The sequence below is a fragment of the Rhincodon typus genome, chromosome 1 (genome assembly GCF_021869965.1).
Source record: "Rhincodon typus isolate 14 chromosome 1, sRhiTyp1.1, whole genome shotgun sequence".
Lineage (NCBI taxonomy): Eukaryota > Metazoa > Chordata > Chondrichthyes > Orectolobiformes > Rhincodontidae > Rhincodon > Rhincodon typus.
In genome coordinates, this window is record NC_063332.1 from 164,222,971 (window position 1) to 164,240,160 (window position 17,190).

A 17,190-nucleotide genomic window follows, 5' to 3' on the forward strand; every position below is an offset into this window, starting at 1 on the left:
TGTTACGCCCCTCAGCGATCCCGTGAAGAGGAGCTGGGCCTGACACCGTGGATGAAGCGCCGAGTACGGCAGAGGAGGGAAGGGGAGCTGGATCCACCGGGCCGGAGCTCAGCGCGGAGACAGCTGCAGCAGGAGAGCCGGGCAGCCTCAGCCTCAGCCTCAGCCTCAGCCTCAGCGGCAGGAGCAGGAGGTCCGATGGAGCCGGGCGACCTGAGTGTCAGGCTGGGCCTCGGCGCTGTGCTGCTGTCCGCTCTGGCGGTGCTGCTGGTGGGCGGCCTCACACTCCCGGGAGCCATGTCGCAAGGTGAGGCCGGAGGGTCCCTGAGGCGCGGGGGTGGGGGTGGGGGAGGAGGGTTAGGTCCATTCCCAGGTTCAGTGAGGAACTGCGGGGATGTGTTTGTGTCTGGGCCTGCCTTGTTGCGGCTGGGGGAGTGGGGGATAAGGCGGGTGTTGGTGGGGGCAAGGGGGGTTTTCCTGGGTATTTTTGGGGGGGGGGGGGGGAGATGAGATGGACAGGGCTGCTGTTGCCAGACTGGGTGGGTGAGGAGAAGATTGGCAGAAAGGGTTTCTTTCCTCACTTGGGTGGGCGCAGTCAGGGTCCTGTGTTAGAAGGTCTGTGCATTGGCTTATAGGTGAGACTGTGTTGGATCTGGCTATTGGTTGAGCTTGTGGAGGGTGAGGTTAATAATGTACGCTGCTTTTTTTCAGATCTGAGGGCCTGCTGCATATGAGTAAATGTGCTGGCTGATATTTGGATAGAACGTACTTTAAAAGAACCCATAGCTCATGGGGTGGGGCATTGCTGGCTAGCTGAAGATTTATTGCTGATCCCTATATCCCCAGAGGACATTAAGAATCAACTGCCTTACTTTGGACCTTGAGGTACATTATGTTCCCTAAACTGTGTTGGTGAGCAAGATGGGTTTTTATAACATTCAACAGTGGTTGCATGATTGCTATTAGATCAGCTGTACATTCCAGAATTTTGTTGGAATCACATTTCCCTATCTGCAGTGGTGTGATTTGAACCCATGTTCCCAGATTGCTGCCAGTCTAGCTTCACTAACACTGTTACTGCCACCTCCACCTTGCCTTCTATTTATAGAGTGCCTGTCAGAATTCCCCCCTCCCCCAACAGCGTTCCAAAATGCTTTACAACCTGTTAAATATTTTGATGTTTAGTTACCCTTGTAGTGTAGGACACGACGACAAACTTTTGCACAGTAAGTCCATGCAATGGGGAAATAGACCAGATCTCTCCTTTTCAATTTAAGAGCTAATTGAGGGTTTTAAGAGAGATGCTCTTTAATGTGTGTATTTCTCCCATTGAGTTGAATCAAGAACTTTCTAACTTCGATGTAAGAGTCTCATCCACTGAACTGGGGCTGACATATCTTACAATTAGCAGCTGGTGTAGATTATTTAGGTGTTTATTCCATGACCATTTGTATTGGTTTGCTGTGTTTAAATTAGCTTCCAGGTTTACAATATAATAGTTGGGTGGGATGTAGTGGTGGTGTTAGCGGATCGTCACGATAATCTTGCACGTAGCATTTAATAATTGTCTTTCGATCATGTCCTGGATGGACAATAATTTTTAATGTAACTGTGTTTGTCTGCCTATATAACCTTCAGTCAGAGAGTGAAGTCTAATATCTTTTTAATAAGATCTAAATGCACCTGGAGAAATGAGACTGCTTCTCATGTGCAGCTTGAGAATAATCAAGAAGCTTGACACCATCTCGGACAAAGCAGCCCACTTGATTGGTACCACGCCCACTCCCAATGTTCAGGAGCACCATCTACCAAGTGCACTGTAGAAATTCGCCGAGGTTCCTTAGACAGCATCTTCCAAACCCATGACCATTAGCCTTAAGAACAAAGACAGCATACATATGGGAACACCAGCACCTGCAGCTTCCTTTCCAAGCCACTCTCCATCTTGACTTGGAAATATATCTCTCTTCCTTCAGTGTTGTGGGGTCACAATCCTGGAAATTCCTCCTTAACAGAATTAAGCATTTAATTGTAGTGGAGCAGTTCAAAAAAGCAGCTTTTTGCAACCTTCTTAAGAGCGAATAGGGATAGGCAATAACTGCTGGGCCAGTAAATGAAGTTTTAAAAAATTGATGACTTGCTCAAAAAAGTATGCAACATTGAGAGGAATATGCCTCTAAAATTTGTATAAGTGCACTGGGAATTGTACTGGCTGCCGTGAAGTAGAAATTAAATTGAAGATTTGGTTGTTAGTTGGAACACTTTAGCTTGGTTAGTATTGAGTGGAGTTAAATGCTGGATAAAGAACATGGGGATACACCATACTTCCTCTACCACAGTTGAAGGAAAAGATTGATTTAACAATCAATAATGTTTTATTTACCTTCTACCTAATATGTGAGGGAAAATAATTTTGTATTCCCCAGTAAAAGGGCTGTTAGAGCAGGATCAATGCTTGAACATGATATGTTTTATACAGTGTATTGTTCAAGTTATACGATTGGAAAAGGAATTGTAATTGCACAGCAACATCTTAAAGCTGTAGTTAATATTTGAACTTGGCTGTTTATAAGCAATAGCTTGTGCCAAAAGATTACTCTGGTTTTTGAATTATGTGATAGTTTAGTTGCAACTCAGAGGCCGCTGTAGTACCAATGATGTGTCTTCCATTCCTGTGCTGTGCTGAGTTTTGGATGAGTTGTTAAACTAGAGCTTGGAGTGCTTTCTAAGGTGGAACTTAAAAATAACCCACAACTAGTTTGATGAAGAGCACAGGAGTTATCCCCTCAATCCTCATCAGTATTAATCCCTCAATTAAAATCATTAAAGCAGATTATCTGATCAGTGCATTGCTGTTTGTGGGAGCTTTCTGTACATGAATTTGCTGTCTCACTTTCTAAGTATAGCAGTAACTTTACCTCAGAAGATGCTTCAATGGGTGCAAAATGTTTTTGCTTGTGAAGTCTGCTTTACTGTTTAATAAGAATTCTGATCTGATTGGAGCTTGAGTCTACTTCCTTGTCTGTCCTTCATAACCCTTTAACTCTTGTCACATAAAAATGTCTTACTCAGACTTAAATATTTTAATTGCTCATCTCCCATGCCTCTGACTGGATTTTTAAAAAGATACATGGGAGGATAATGGTTCATAATATCATGCGACTTACAGCACAATATATATCAAAGTCACCCTGTCAATCCAAAGTCCTGGAGTCAGAGTCATGGGGTTTTGTTAATAGAATCAGATTCATAATCCAAAGGTCGCTGGATATTGCTTATGTAAATACTTCTTTCACTCATCTAGAGTGAAATCTGATAATAGCGAGTTGCTCGTAATTCAAAAGAAAGGAAAAGCTTGTACTGGCAACTTTTTAGGATTAGAATCACTGTTGGCATCAATGTGAAGCAGCTTCTGTTTCACCTGGTGTGAAGTGATGTGAGAACCTTGCACATGGGTTTATTTTGCTTTAGGAAGCAAGTCTTTGAGTGTTATCTTGAGGGCACTTTGAAAGGTGATGCCATCCAGTACATTAACTGCCCAGTATATTAACCCCATGAGTCTGATTAGGAACCTATTTAATTATATTTCTGATTTAACATATTAAATAATTAGACATGAGTTTTGGGCATATGGTTGCAATCTATTGCACTGGATCTTTTACTTATGCTTTGTAAAACAAATAGATGAAAAAGTAGATTTTTTTTGAGTGGTTTGTTTTCTGTGTAGATTTACTGTGTATCTACCACTATCTAATAACTAGGGTGCTTTGTACTAAAATGAATGTATGTGGCTAACATGTCTCATTGTAACCACTTAGCGGTTGATTAAGCTAAACTGAAGTTAGATGATGCAAATATTGCTAACTTGCTGGAAGAGTAAAGATCGCAGAGAAGATGGGCAAGTGAACTGAGACTGTGGTACAAGAATCTGATCTGCAGCTTCTGATCTGGCTGCTGTTAAATTGTTGAAATATCTGCCAAGAGCCAATATGATGAACTTGTATTGTCCATTCCGTATGTTTTCTTAAAAAATCTGAACTGTTCTCAGTATCCTGAGACCCTTACAATTAATTAGAATGTACCAATCAAAACTGTGCCAGAAGAAAAGAGGGCTGACAGAAGTTGAGATTTATTGCTTATTGGGGAGGCAATGGCCTAGTAGTATTATCGTTGGACTGTTAATCCAGAGACCCAGGTAACGTTCTGGGGACCCAGGTTCGAATCCCGCCACGGCAGATAGTGGAATTTGAATTCAATAAATATCTGGAATTAAGGATCTAATGACCGTGAATCCATTGCTGATTGTCAAAAAAACCCACCTAGTTGACTAATGTTCTCTTAGGGAAAGAAACTGCCATCCTTACCTGGTCTGATCTACGTGTGACTCCAGACCCACAGCAATGTGATTGACTCTGATGCAGTTCTGAGGAAGGGTCACCGGACCCGAAACGTTAACTCTGTTTTCTCCTCCACAGATGCTGCCAGACCTGCTGAGCTTTTCCAGCAACTTTGTTTTTGTTCCTGATTGACTCTGAACTGCCTCCTGGGCAATTAAGGATGGACAGTAAATGCTGGATGGACAGTGATGTCCTCATCCCGTTAATGGATAAAGATTTTAAGCACTTGTGCTTTTTTTTTTGTTTCACAACAGAATTGCCGGAAAGGAGACCACTAAAACTTGAGATGGATCAAGCAATTTTAAAAGTTTATAATGAGCTTCATGAAGGCCTGGTAGTCTCCTGGCTATCAGATCACTGCTATCAGGTGGGTTTGAAGTAGTGCAGGTCAACAAAGTTGTGTTTTGTCACCAGTGTAGGTGCCAGAGTGTGTCTTCCATGCTCAGCATGGTGCAATTGGAACTAGGGCAGAAGTAGAAAAGAAGTATCAATTGCAAAACCTGAACAATGTTCTCTATCCATTATTGATGCAGCATTGAGAGAGGACACTCTTAATGGGAAAACAAATCCTAACTGCTTGTGATCGATTCTGTTTGACAGCTGCTCTTTACATAATATAGGTGCAATAAAGATATTTGTGTACATATCTTTTATATGTTGCATCTTCTTTCTCTGGATATTGGGCACAAATTCATTGAAAGTTGCTCTGGTTAGGTTGTGTTTCAAATTCAGAATAAAATTATTCACAAAGAAGTAATAGCATTTCAATGTAGCATATAACAATGTTTCTCCTCTTCCATGAAAGTATACCTTGATGTATTTTGGAGTGCTAACCTGGTTCAATTTTATCAACAGAGCCGAGAATAAATTTATTACTGAAAATAAGCATTTTATGAAGTGTGGTCAATGAGAGCAACCTGATTTTTAAATTGTTGAAAGTTACTTCATTAAACTGAACCATTAAATACCTTCATTGCTATGAACGAATCATTTTGGTAGTGAATCATGTTTTTTGACACAGACACAAACAGAGGGAGAAAGGAATAGAAGGAAGTATTGATTGGAATAGATGAAGGGTGGGTGGATGCTCATATGGATCATAAACATTGGCGTGGACCTGGTCGCTAAATGACCTGTTTTGGCTTTGTAAATAATTGTAATGCAAATGAGTTTTGCATGTATTTTCTTCCATGTGTGTTCAACATGAGATGTGTTCCCAGGCTAGCTGAATGGTTCCAATCTTGCATTTTCCACCTGGGGGTGAGACCAGTTTTCTGGGTGGTGCCTGATTTGGGTGAATTAAATTATACGTTAATTAATAGATCACACGGCAAACTGAAGCACAAATTGCTTCAGGCAGAGATTGTTTGTAATTTGTCTTTGCGCTGGTTAGGTTGATTTTGGTGCACCAGTCACTGAATTTCCAGTCAGGATAAACAGTTTTTAACCACTTGTTTTAAGGTCTGCACACTAGTTCGAAAACACTGTAAAGCTAAATAGTAAGGTTAAATGTAAAGCTGATTTTGTTTATTTAACTGTCTTTCTTTTCTGTGTATCTGATTTTTCTCAGTGTCTGTACCAGGAACTTGGAAATGTACCTGCAGAAAAACATATAGGGCACCCTAAGAATTCAACATTTGCCATTGACACAAAATATCCAGTAACATTACAGGTGAACAGTAGTGTCGATAAGGAAGTGTGCAGGTTAGTGGATATATTTCCTCATTGTTGCTACTGCAATTGAAAGTATGTGCATTTGGAGAAATTCTGTGCTACCTCGTACATTTCCCAAGAGAGCGCGAGCATCTGCTGCGTGACGTGGTTAATACGGAGAGTCAGCTGGACATTTTGATTCAGGCAGCAGTCACAATCCTTTGATTTGGTTATTAATCGGGGACAAGAGAAGATGTGACTTCATAGATAAAGGAGCCACAGGTACAGTGGTGGAGGAATCAACCTCTGATGTGTTGCATGTTATCATTGGAGGTGAGAATATAGATTGCAGAGAGGATGGGGCAGTAAAACAATGTCGCTGGTACAGGAGTCAACTCAGTGGCTGTAGAAAAGAATATGTTGGAGGTAAAACATTCAAGAAGGGGTAGATAGTGTTCTCTATTCTCAAGAGTCCTAAAGCCCAGCTTTAAAGGTATCTTGTAGTTAGAAGTGAAGGATCTAGTTTTCTATGTAGAAACGAATGCCCTAGGTAGAAGTAGGTGTGATGATTTGCTGATGGAGTTTAAGCTCAAGTGTAAATTAAACATTTGAAATATCTAACTGACAGAGTGGAGGTTGGGATTTCAGTTCATGGGGTACTAGCACTAGAATTCGAGAAACTGTTCTACTGAAAGAAACTGCATTTAAACTGGATTAAGTCCACTGTCTTGAAACAATGACTAATAATGTGGATGAATTGCTGTGCTGCATTGACTTGTCAGTGGTTAGATCTGCCTGATTGTATTAAGGCATAGCAGCTAAGGCCACATACAGGAAAAATTGTAAAAATGTAACATAAAGCACTATATTTGAATGCTTATTGTTTTTGTAACATAAGTGAAATAATGAACAGAGGGGTTTGAATAAATGGGCATTAGTGAGATGTTGTCACAGGATGACTAAGGTTCAGAACTAAATATTCAAGGATGCTGGACTTTAGAAAAGAAGGGCAAACTAGGAAATGACGTGGCTCAGCTGAACATGGTGTGGCAAAGGTACTAAGAATGCTCAGCCCAGAATGTCGGAATGCAGAATCAGTCTGGATAGAGTTAGAAAGTAGGAAAGGTCCAGAAGTACTTGCAAGAATAGGTTATAAACTTGTAAATAGTGACCATCGTGTTGGACAGGGAAAGTTAGAGGGGCATATACCGCAATAATAATTGTAATAATGTTTTCATTTTGAAGTTTACGATTTTAATCTTGTTCACTGGCCAAACCAAATTGCAAAAGTAACTTGGAGGGTAAGCTTATAAAATACATTGAGAAATCCTACTGAGGAAACAACTAGGCATTAGGTTATTTATTAAATTAAATCTATCCCTCGGTTAACATTACAAAAAGAAATTGCTGTTTGTCGGTGTTTTGTGTGTAAATTGTCTGCTATTTTCTACTGTACCACTATTTCAGATTAGAAGTACTTCTTTGGCTTAAAGCACTTTAGGAAGTCCTGCAACCAAGAAAGATGCTATATACACTTGTTAATGAAAGTAGGTAAATTGTAATCTTGTACAGGACCATAATATGGAGTGTCATATTAAGTGTGATAAAACCTGAAACTGGGATTATAAATTTAAACAGTCAATTAAAAATGCTTTAAGAATTAAAAGCAAATGGAAACATGGGACAGCCTGGCTAGCTAGAGAAGTTAAACATTGTAAATCTCTTCTTTTAATCTAATACAATGAATGTTGCCAAATGAGTAGCAGGTTTGAGTGTGAGGTGGATGTTAAAATCAGCAAGGAATGACTCAATTTGAGGGGGGGAAAAGAAAAGTAAACTAGCTAAATGTATAAAAACAATGAGAGATTTTGCAAAGGTGTTTAAAGGGAGAGTATTTTAGAGGTAAATGTGAGCACCTTAGAGGCAGAGATGGTGACATTATAGAGAGCAAGAAACTGGTGAACATTAAATATTTGTTTGTTGTGACAGTAGAGGTGAAAAATTACTAAAAATTGTGGAGAAGCAGGGCTTGAAGAGAGTGAGAAGCTGGAAGTAATTAATATTAGTTTTTAATTGAAAAGTCCTGAAGACGTTTCATGAGACTAATAACCAACAAATCCCCTGGACCTGATGACCTACACCTTTAGGGTTTTCAGAGATGATTACAGAATTAGGAGTCGCATTGACTTTTATCTTACAGAATTTCCTAAATCCTAGAGCAGCCTCCATATTTTTGGAAGGTAGTAGATGTAACTCTGCTATTGAACAGAATGGAAATTGAAAAGGGGAGCCATTGAACACTTAGCCAAGCATCAGTCATAAAGAGAGAAACTCTAATCTATTTTAAGGATGTGGTAACAAAGAACTTGAAAAACCACTAATTAGGCAGAGTCAGTGTAATCTTGTTGCAATTATATAGGGGTTTGGTGAAACCATTTGCAGTATTCTGTACAATTTTATGCCATCATACCTAATTACGAATATATTTTTCATTGAGATTCATTAACGTTTACCAGGTTGATTCCTGTGATGAGAAGGATGCCTTATGTGAAGTCATTGAGTAGAATGGTCCTGAAACATTCTTTGTTCGTGTCTCCACATGCTAAATATTTGCAGTATTCTGTTTTATCTCTGAAATCTGACTTGCTTTGTGTCTCTTGGGAAAAGCCTCTGGTCTGCTCTTTGGAATTTCTAAACCAATGAGTGGACGGCATCTAAAGCTACATCCCATGAATAATGTGCACCAATTAAATCCAAAATAAATCCAAATAATTAAGGTTATGATTTAATTGTTTCGATGGAGTGCCTAAAAAGTTTCTGTCTTCAGTTCTCCTTGCTGTAAACCTTCTATTTTTGTTTCTTGCAGGGTGCATGAAACCTTTGGTGAATTTGGACATTATTCTTTATGGGTGACCAAGGCAAACCTGAGTAATGCGAGTGGACCAGTCAACTGTAAAATCATCATTGACCAAGAATCCATTAGCAACAAGCTTCGTATGTATACTTGTGAAGAGCTGCTGCAATTTGACCTGTTCAGAGTCAAAAGGATAATGTTCTAAGAAGTTGAAAAAGATCAGTAACCATTTTATCACTGTCCCTAAGTGATACAGCAAAATGTTTCCATTTCTCATGAGGTGGAATAAATTATCATTGCAAGCCTTATCTGTGCTGTGTCTATGATGTATATCTCAAACTGATAATCTAAGTAGTATTGGATAGAAGCACTGGCTGTGGTTTGTATTTGCAAATTCTGGCTAATTTTGTTAGTTTTCTGGATTATTTTCTCCTATTTTAGTTTTGAAATCTTGCATAATGCTTTACTATCTCAAAATTTTAAAAATATTTTCATCTTTCTCTGCAGCTATTTTATATGCATTCCTTGCCTATGGTGGATTAGCCGTTTTGATGTGTTTAGCACAGTTAATAATGGGGTAAGTGCCATAACACACGATTTACAGTATCAATTAAATTACAGTTTTAAACCACTCCTTGATAAAACCATGTGGATAGGGTTAGGCTGCTGGTCAGTCCACCATCCATCCTCCATTTTTGATGGACAGGCATAGTGGGATAGGAGGTAAGTGACAAGTAATTGGAAACTCGGTCACTTTTACAGTCGATGTAGATGTTGTGCGGAGCAGTCACACAGCCTGCGTTTTGCCTCTCTATCGTAGAGGAGACCCACATCATGAACAGCAAATACAGGAGACTAGATTGAATGGAGTAAATCGTTGCTTTACCTGGAAGATATGTTTTGGGGCTTTGGATGGTGAGGAGGGATTAGGTAAACGCGCAAGTATTATATCTTCTGCAGTTATGTGGGAAGGTGCTGTGAGAGGGGATGATGGGAATGGTGGAAGAGTGTACGGAATTCTTGCAGAATATTGACAAGCATCAGCAATTGATCTTGGTGTCCCTAGAGAGGGCAGAGTTGCATAATCATCAGGCCAAAAGCTGAGAAGGAACCTGCTACATCACTTTGATGCTTGTTTTCTAAACTCTTTAAAATTCATTATTTCCAGTAAATGTTCAAAAGTTCAATGGATTCTACTTCCAGCATTGGTCCCAATGACCCATTTCCTGACAATCTTGGCATAATTATTGATTATTTATGCCCTTGTTACCTGCTGAGTAATGATTCTACCTCATCAAAATTGCATAATTTTAGATTCCTCTGTTGGAAATCCTTTTAAACACTGGCCTAATTTTTTAAAAAAAGCCCCAATTTTCCTAGATTTTCCATCATAACTAAATCCTCTCATCCAACTTGTTACAGTAAATCTTCCCAGTCTGGACACTATTCAGAGTTTCAGCCCTTTCTCAATGTCCAAGCACCTCATGTTTGACATTTGAGAACAGAGCAGGAGATTTGAGGGTAACTTGTAGCTATACTTAAAATTCTGAAGAAATGAGGCAGTAGCATGTACACGGTGAGTGAAGGGACTAGAACAAGGGGATATAGGTACATGTAGAAGTTGTGACATTGACATTGCGCAATGTCACAACTTTTTTTTGCCCCAGTTAAAAAGAACCCTCTTGCATCTTCCTTAGTTCTAAAGTGGATGCCCTCATTTGTTTAAGTTGAAATCAATTTCCCCAGTTTGCTTTGTGCACAGAATGCAGTGAAGTATGCTGCTAGATTTAGTGATTGAAATGGTGATTGCATATTTTTAAGAGTGCTTCGTAAATGTTGAAGGAAAGGTGGGTCAATGAAGCTTGAGAATAAGACTGTTAGGTGTGTGATGTAAAGATTGATGATACAGATATGAACGTATGAGTAAAGAGACATTTAAAGGCCAAACAAGTGGCGAAAAACTGCTGGAAACAAATTTCACTGTAGATTCATCAGACCATCAACTTTGGATCAAATGAGGTTAGAACAGTTCTTTTTAAATGGTGCAGAGCTACAAACAGTAAAGATTGAAGGAGACTTGGGAGAAGGCAGGCTGCAAGCACAACATTAAAATGAACATGTGCAGAGAATAATCAAAAAAGGTTAGTGGAATACTGCCGTATCTATCTAGAAAAAGAATACAAGGGTGTTAGAAATTGTTTCATCTATACAAAACCCTAGTTAGACACACCTGAAGAACTGAGCTGTTCTGCGCACCACACCTTTTGAAGTATAATCTTGGTTTATTAGAATAATGCTGGGATTGCAAGTTTTAAGTTACAAGGAGCGAAGAAACAACTGTGTTTGTATTCCCTGGCACCTAGAAGGCTAAAGAATAAGTTTGAGGGGAACTGACAATGTAGTTTGGGAGAAATTACTTGCTCTTAATTAAAATGAAGAGGATAAAAAAAGTGACAAATCGGAAGTTAAAGTTGGTAGAGGTAAGCAAGAGTGGTAGAAGTTTAGAAATTGTTCTGCAGCTGTAGTTGATGTTAGATAAATTGCAATTTTAAAATTATTATCTTAAGCTTATTAAAAATTAAGGGAGATGGGACAAAGGAAACTTTATAGATCAGCCATGTTCTAATTACAGAGACATGAAGGCTCAACGCTGATAATAAATAAGCTGAGCAGCTTGTTTTTTGCATTTTATAATTTCAGTAATAGTGCAGTTGAATATATAGTGAGATGGTTAGATTCTCTGTCATTTCCTGGTACTTGTGTGGTGCATATTGACCATCACCAACAAGTTAGAATCTAAACGTCTCCCCATGCCATTCAATGGCATTACCATTACTGAATTCCCAAGGTCAAAGTTCCGGAGATCTCCGAAAGAAATGCAGATGCTGTAAATCTGGAACAAAAACAGAAGTTGCTGGAAAAGCTCAGCAGGTCTGACAGCATCTGCGAAGAAAAAAAAATCAGTTAACGTTTTGGGTCTGGTGACCCTTTTGACAGTTCCTTCAAAACCTACAACCTGTCTTGTTTAGAAGGACAAGGCAGCAGGAGCAACAGCACCTCCAAGCCACCTGTAAGTTGCCATTTCCATCACCACTAACAGGATGCCGCAATCAGACACATGCACTTCCCCTCCCTTGTCAGCATTCGACAGGAACTGTTGCCTTCGCGACACTCCAGTACATTCTTTCACTATTCCCAACGTCCCCTCACACTTCCACAGCATTTTCCCACATAACCGCAGAAGGTGTAATACCTGCATGTTTACCTCATTCCTCCTCACCATCTGAGGCCCCAGACATACCTTTCAGGCGAAGAGGCCACTTACTTCATTCAGTCTAGTCTACTGTGTCATCTCATTCCTCTTTAAACAAGTTGCAGACAACTGACCAGAATGTTATGAATGAATTTGCCCAGGTGCCCCACAATACCAAAGCAGTCAAATCAATACGAGCACAAGCCGGTACCAAAGCAAAACATTCTCACTTTATTAGGAACAAAATTACAATAATCTTTAATCCTTAAACATACTGTCCCTAAACCTATTTGGCCCCTTAAGATTACTATACTTCCCGAATGTCACGTAGATTTATGCAGTTGCTCTGGCTCTGGGTCTGCGAAGCTGCTTTCTTCCCCTCTCCCTCTCTGGATGGTCAGCTGGTTGCTGCCTCTTCTCATGCTGGAACAGAGGGATCTGCAGTGAACTCTGTTTTCATACCTTTTGGATTTCTGGAACTTTCTTTAGTCCTGGACAATCGGGGAGATAGTTTGAAACATGAGTTAATCATTTAGATGGCATGCCATTATCAATTTCTTTGTGTAGCAGGACCCGGTGCCTTTCTGTTTGGGGCTGTCTTTTGTTTAGTGGATAAGCTGTTGTGGGTGCCTGTGCGGAGATAACTGTTGCCTTTACATTATGCTAATGCCATTAGCACCTGGCTGGTGTTCGCACTGTCTGGTGCGTGGGTTTTGTGACTTGATTTTTCATTTGGCTAACTTACCCCTCACCCCTTGCTGTTCAGCCAAGTTGGCAATCTGTGTTTTAGCAGCCAGGAGGTTACAATAACTATTTGCTGTTCTTGAAGTGGTCTCCTCTTCCCCTGTACACTGGGGAGATTAAATATAGGCTGTATGACCACCCTGCAGAATACCTACATTTTGTTTGTAAAAGTGACCAAGTTTCCAATTTCTTGTCGCTTCAACATGCCACTGTTTCCGTGCCAACTTTTGCCTTGGTCTCACTGCATTATTCTGCTTTCTCTCCACGGATGCTGCAAGACCTGAGTTTTTCCAGCAATTTCTGTTTCAGGTCTCCAGCATCTGCTGTTCTTTGTTTTGTTGTAACAACACCTTCAGTTTTCCTTCCAAGCCACGGGGCATCCTGACTTGGTACTGTATCACTGTTCCTTCAATTTAATTCAGTCAGAATCCTGCCACACTCTTTCTCACAGCACTATGGGTGTCACTTCATCCCATAGAGTGCCGCATTAGAAGACCTCTCGTCTCTACCCCTTTGAGTCAAGTTGGGCAATAATTTACTTGTTATTTACATAAGTGACCTGGATGTGACTGTATAAGGTATGATTAGTAAGTTTGTGGTTGATACAAAATTAGGAAGTATTGTTGAGGAACGTTATCAAAAATTTGAGGGATCTTGATCAGATCGGGTAGTGGGCTAAGGATTGGCGAATGTAATTCAATACAGGCTAAGTGTGATGTGTTGCACTTTGGAAAGTCAAACCAAGGTAGGATTTACACAGTAGGTGATAAAGTCCTGTTGAGTTTATGGAACAGCGGGACCAGGAGTACAAGTACATAGTTCGTTGAAAGTGGCGTCACAGGTAGACAGGGTGGTGAAGAAGGCAATTAGCATGCTGGCCTTGATTGGTCGAGACAGAGTATAGGAATTGGGATGTTATGTTACAGTTGTATAAGTTGTTGGTGAGTCTGCACTTGGAGTATTATGTACAGCTTTGGTCACACAGTTATAGGAAAGACATAGTTAAATTAGAAAGCACGCAAAGAGGATTTACAAGGATGTTGCCAGGACTAGTAGGCCTGAGTTATAGGGAGAGGTTGGCCAGGATAGGACTTCATTTATTGGAATGTAGGGGGAATGAGGGTTGATCCTGTCGGGGTGTATAAAATCATGAGGGGCATAGATAGGATGAATGCATATAGTCTTTTTCCCAGGGATGGGGAATTTGAAAACTAGAGGACATATGTAGAGGGGGAAGATTTAAGGAGGACCTAAGGGGTAACGTCTTCACACAATGGTGCGTATATGAAATGAGCTGCCAGAGAAAGAGATTGAGGCAGGTACAATAGTAATACCTTTTTTTTTAATAAAAAAAAAAAAAAAATTTGGATAGGTACATGGATGGGATAGGTTTAGAGGGGTATGGACCAAATGTGGGCAATTGGAACTAGTGGAGTGGAGACTGTAGTCAGCATGGACCAGTTTGGGCTAAAGGGCCTGTTTCCATGCTGTATTACTGTGACTGTAAATGCTGCCACATCTCAAGACAAGATTTTAAAAACATATATGTTTGAGCGTAGGGTAAAAGTCAACCAGGAGCTCCCCTGTGATGGGTTCGACCGTCCTATGATCGAATAGCTTGATGTTATCCAGACTTTCACGTTGAAAATTGATTATTTTGGAAAATTGTCAATTGTGATTGTTGGCTGTAGGATGCAACCAAGGAATGAATACCTTCAAGATAAGGTGGAGAGGTAGAGGAGATTTGAATGGACCAAATGGTCTTTTAATCAAAAATCTTGTTTCTTGCTCCAGGCTTAATTCTGTCAGAAACCTGATGTCCAGCCTTTCGTATCGGGTTGAGATGGAACGGCTAATTAATTCTGTAAGTAACAAACCACATCAGAATTAATTGTTTCAAATGCATATGAGTAAGAAAAATGGGCAACGTTTACTACATGGATCCTTAGACTAGCTGAGGATGCAGATTTGAGATCTACTATCTTAGTAGACTACCTAACCAGTGCTCAACCACGCAACTAGAATGTTGAACCACAAGTAAGGTACTAGTCAAGAGGAGGTTGACGTTAAACTGTGCTGGTCAGACCCCATCACCAGTCGTGCTCTGATTGCTAAGATACAAAGGAAATGTTCAAACTCTGGATGTAGTGCGGAGAAGGGCCGTAAGGCTTATCCCAGAGTTGGGGCTCTGGATAATGAGGAAAGACCGGAGAGACGCAAGCATTTCAGCCCGGGAAGGAAATATGAGAGCCTAACCTTAATTTTTGGCGGGAGGAAAGTATGTTTCTTTAACTTTTGTTTGATAACCAGTATCCGTTCGTGGAAACTTTTTTTTATTTCCTCTTCCTCTTTAAGCTTTTGCTACAATTTGATTAGAGCATCTCTCTTTTAAAAATCTAAAATGTTTGTGGCTTGCTTCAAAAGGAGTTGGGATCAACAAACCGTGTAACGGACAATGCACCTCATGGTAATATGGTGCCAGGACGCAATCCGGGGTCCTACCGACTTCGTTCACTGGATACTTTTCGAGGGTAACTTTTTTTTTTGATTTTTGGGTTCTTTCAAAGCCCTTGCTGTTATTGTATGCCTGCCAACTCCTCTAGCTGTTAGAATTGAGCAATTCTTGTAATGAAACAAAGACATTAAAGACAACTCATATTTTCTCTGCCTAATTGATTTTGTAGGAGGGTGTCCCCACCAGAGGCTCATTAATCTTGGTGTGCAGTATCTGTGTTATTTCTGAATGCACTGCTGTTGCTGTTTCATATTATTTTGAAATTTTTTTTTTTTGGTCTCTGGGAATCGGGGCCCTGTCCAGGGTTTTCTCACTTCCTGATTCCCTGCCACTTCCTGTTATAAAGTCATAGTCATACAGCACAGAAACAGACCCTTTGGTCCAACCAGTCCATGCTGAATGTAATCCCAAACTAATCCCACCTGCCTGCGTTTGGCCCATATCCCTCCAAACCTTTTCTATTCCTGTATCTATCCAAATGTCTTTTAAATGTTGTAATTGTACCCATATTTCCTACTTCCTCAAAGTTCATTCCATGTGCGAACCATCTTCGGTGTTTTTTTAAAAAAAAAATTGCCTCAGTCTATTTTTTAAATCTCTCTCCTATTCCCTTAAAGATGTGGCCTCTAGTCTTGAAATCCCCCATCCTATCTATCTAGAGAGAACGCTGTGGAGCAGGCCAGGCAGCATCAGGAGTAGGAAAGTTGACATTTTGGGTTGGGACCCCTCAGAGAAAAAAAAATTAACTCTCTCTATGCCTCCTTGTTATTTTATAAACTTCTATTAGGTCACCTCTCAACCTCCTATGCTCCAGTGAATAAAGTCGCAGCCTAACCAGCCTTTCTTCATAACTCAAACCTTTCATACCTGGCAACATTGTGCTAAATCTCTTCTGAGTCCTCCAGCTTGATCGTATCCTTCGTAGGATGAGGTGACCAGGACTGGACATAGTATTCCAGAAGAGGCCTCACCAATATCCTGTACAGCCTCAACATGACTTCCCGACTCCCACACTCAGGACTGAGCAATGAAGGCAAGCATGCCAAAAGCCTTTTCAACCACACAGTCAGTATGTGATGCGAAATTCAAAGAATTATGAGCCTATACCCTGAGGTCCTCCTATTCTACAACACTACACAAGGCCCTACCATTACTTGTATATGCCCTACCCTTTGTTGTATCAAAATGCAATACCTTGCATTTATCCAGATTGAACTCCATGTGCCATTTTTCAGCCCATTGACCCATTTGATCAAGATCCCTTTGTAATCTCCAAAAACCACCTTCACTGTGTACTGTGCCACCACTTTTGGTGTTGTCTGCAGACTTACTAACCATGCCTACTATATTCTCATCCAAGACATTTATATCAGTGACAAACAAGAGGACCCAGAACCCATCCCTACTGAACACCTCTGGTCACAGACCACCAGTCCGAAAAGCAACCCTCCACCATTATTCTGTCTCCTGCCATTAAACCAATTACATATCCAGTTTGCAATCTCACCCTATATCCCACGTTTACTAATTAGCGGAATCTTGTCAAAGGCTTGAGTAAAATCCAAATAAACATGTCTACTGCTCTGCCATCAATCTTTTTGATAACTTCCTCAAAAAAAAAACTCAATCAAGTTTGTGAGACAGGATTTTCCTCACAAAAACCATGCTGATGATCCCTAATAACAAGGTGTGGAGCTGGATGAACACAGCAGGCCAAGCAGCATCGGAGGAGCAGGAAGGCTGACGTTTCGGGCCTACACCCTTCTTCAGAAATGGA

General features: G+C 40.4%; 1 protein-coding gene across 2 annotated transcripts in view; it reads left to right on the top strand.

The window, feature by feature from the left end:
• hgsnat (heparan-alpha-glucosaminide N-acetyltransferase) overlaps nt 1–17,190 on the top strand; it is a 38,528-nt gene continuing 21,338 nt past the window's right edge. For both annotated transcript variants that reach the window (XM_020533951.2, XM_048602532.1), the window contains exons 1-7: nt 1–304; nt 4,649–4,761; nt 5,965–6,098; nt 8,914–9,041; nt 9,409–9,478; nt 14,693–14,762; nt 15,323–15,429. In XM_020533951.2, the coding sequence (XP_020389540.2) occupies nt 52–304; nt 4,649–4,761; nt 5,965–6,098; nt 8,914–9,041; nt 9,409–9,478; nt 14,693–14,762; nt 15,323–15,429 (875 nt within the window). In that variant the 5' untranslated portion in view covers nt 1–51. The remainder of the gene's footprint in view (nt 305–4,648; nt 4,762–5,964; nt 6,099–8,913; nt 9,042–9,408; nt 9,479–14,692; nt 14,763–15,322; nt 15,430–17,190) is intronic.